The sequence below is a fragment of the Malurus melanocephalus genome, unplaced genomic scaffold, assembly GCF_030028575.1.
Source record: "Malurus melanocephalus ecotype Western Australia unplaced genomic scaffold, MMel_1.1 scaffold_771, whole genome shotgun sequence".
Lineage (NCBI taxonomy): Eukaryota > Metazoa > Chordata > Aves > Passeriformes > Maluridae > Malurus > Malurus melanocephalus.
In genome coordinates, this window is record NW_026624003.1 from 199,221 (window position 1) to 200,295 (window position 1,075).

The window sequence follows — 1,075 nt, forward strand, 5'->3', positions numbered from 1 at the left end:
CTCCCGTTCCCTCCCCTCTCCCCCTTCCCTCTCCCATTCCCTCTCCCCTTCCCGTGCCCTCGGCCTCCCCTTCCCCATCCTCATCCTCCACCGCCCCCCTGGACCAGCCAACCCCAAACCCTGCCCTGATCCCGAATCCCGGGGCGATCCCAAATCCCGGCACGGCCCCAAATCCCACCGCGACCCCAAATCCCACCGTGACCCCAAATCCCACCACGGCCCCTGCGGCTGCCGCGGGCAGCACCAAGAAGAAGAGGAAGAGCCGCTGGGGGCCGGAGGAGGACAAGGTGGAGCTGCCCCTCCCACAGCTGGTGCAGCAGCTGGATTCGCCCTCCCCCCTCTCAGGTGAGCGGGGTCGCAGTTCCTGTCCCATGGATTGGGGTTTTCCAGGGGTTTGGGGGGCTCTGGAAATGGAAAACCCAGAGTTCCATCTCCTGTTGTCATTCCTTCATTCCCAGCTCCGTGTCTGGGAGTCCCTGGCTGTGCAATCCCAGATATCCCACTTTTCTCCCATCCCCTGCCCCCAGTGTTGGGTTTTGTCCTTCCCTGTTATCCTTAAATCCAGCTCCTCCTTTTTGGGGCTGTGTCACTTTGGGAAGAGCTGGAATTGTGCCGGGATAAAACCCCGGGGCAGCGCTTCCAGCCAGGGATAAACGGGAATTGCTGTTCCCTGGGTGCTGCTGGRGAGAGGAACCTGGCAAAAGGTGTGGGATTGGGGAATTYGGGGATTTGATGGCAAATTCCAGGCTGTCACTGGGATTTCCTGAYCCTGGGTTGGGCCTCATGAGTTGGATTTGTTGGGATTTCTCCTGCTGGMCTTGAAGGRCATTCCCRCATTCCCACATTCCCTGMTCCTCAGAAAGCTGGGAGAGGSATRAAGCTCCTGCCAATGCTGCAGGCAGACTGCACCACTAACCCTGATGTCATTCCAAGGGGAACAAAATGGGTTTTTTTTTTCCCAATCCTGCCTGGGGAACAGCTCCTCATTCTCTGCAGCGTGCCCGGAGCCTGGCAGGAATTACAGACAGGATTGCCTTTTCCCTCATTCCCCAGCCCTTTATTCCCTTTAATTCCC

General features: G+C 58.5%; 1 protein-coding gene across 1 annotated transcript in view; it reads left to right on the forward strand.

Moving 5' to 3' along the window:
* Positions 1–1,075, forward strand: part of SUGP1 (SURP and G-patch domain containing 1) — a gene marked incomplete at its 5' end in the record, with an annotated part of 7,513 nt that overhangs the window by 2,542 nt on the left and 3,896 nt on the right. The window contains one exon of the mRNA XM_057385010.1: positions 8–642. Within this exon, the coding sequence (XP_057240993.1) occupies positions 8–642 (635 nt within the window). The remainder of the gene's footprint in view (positions 1–7; positions 643–1,075) is intronic.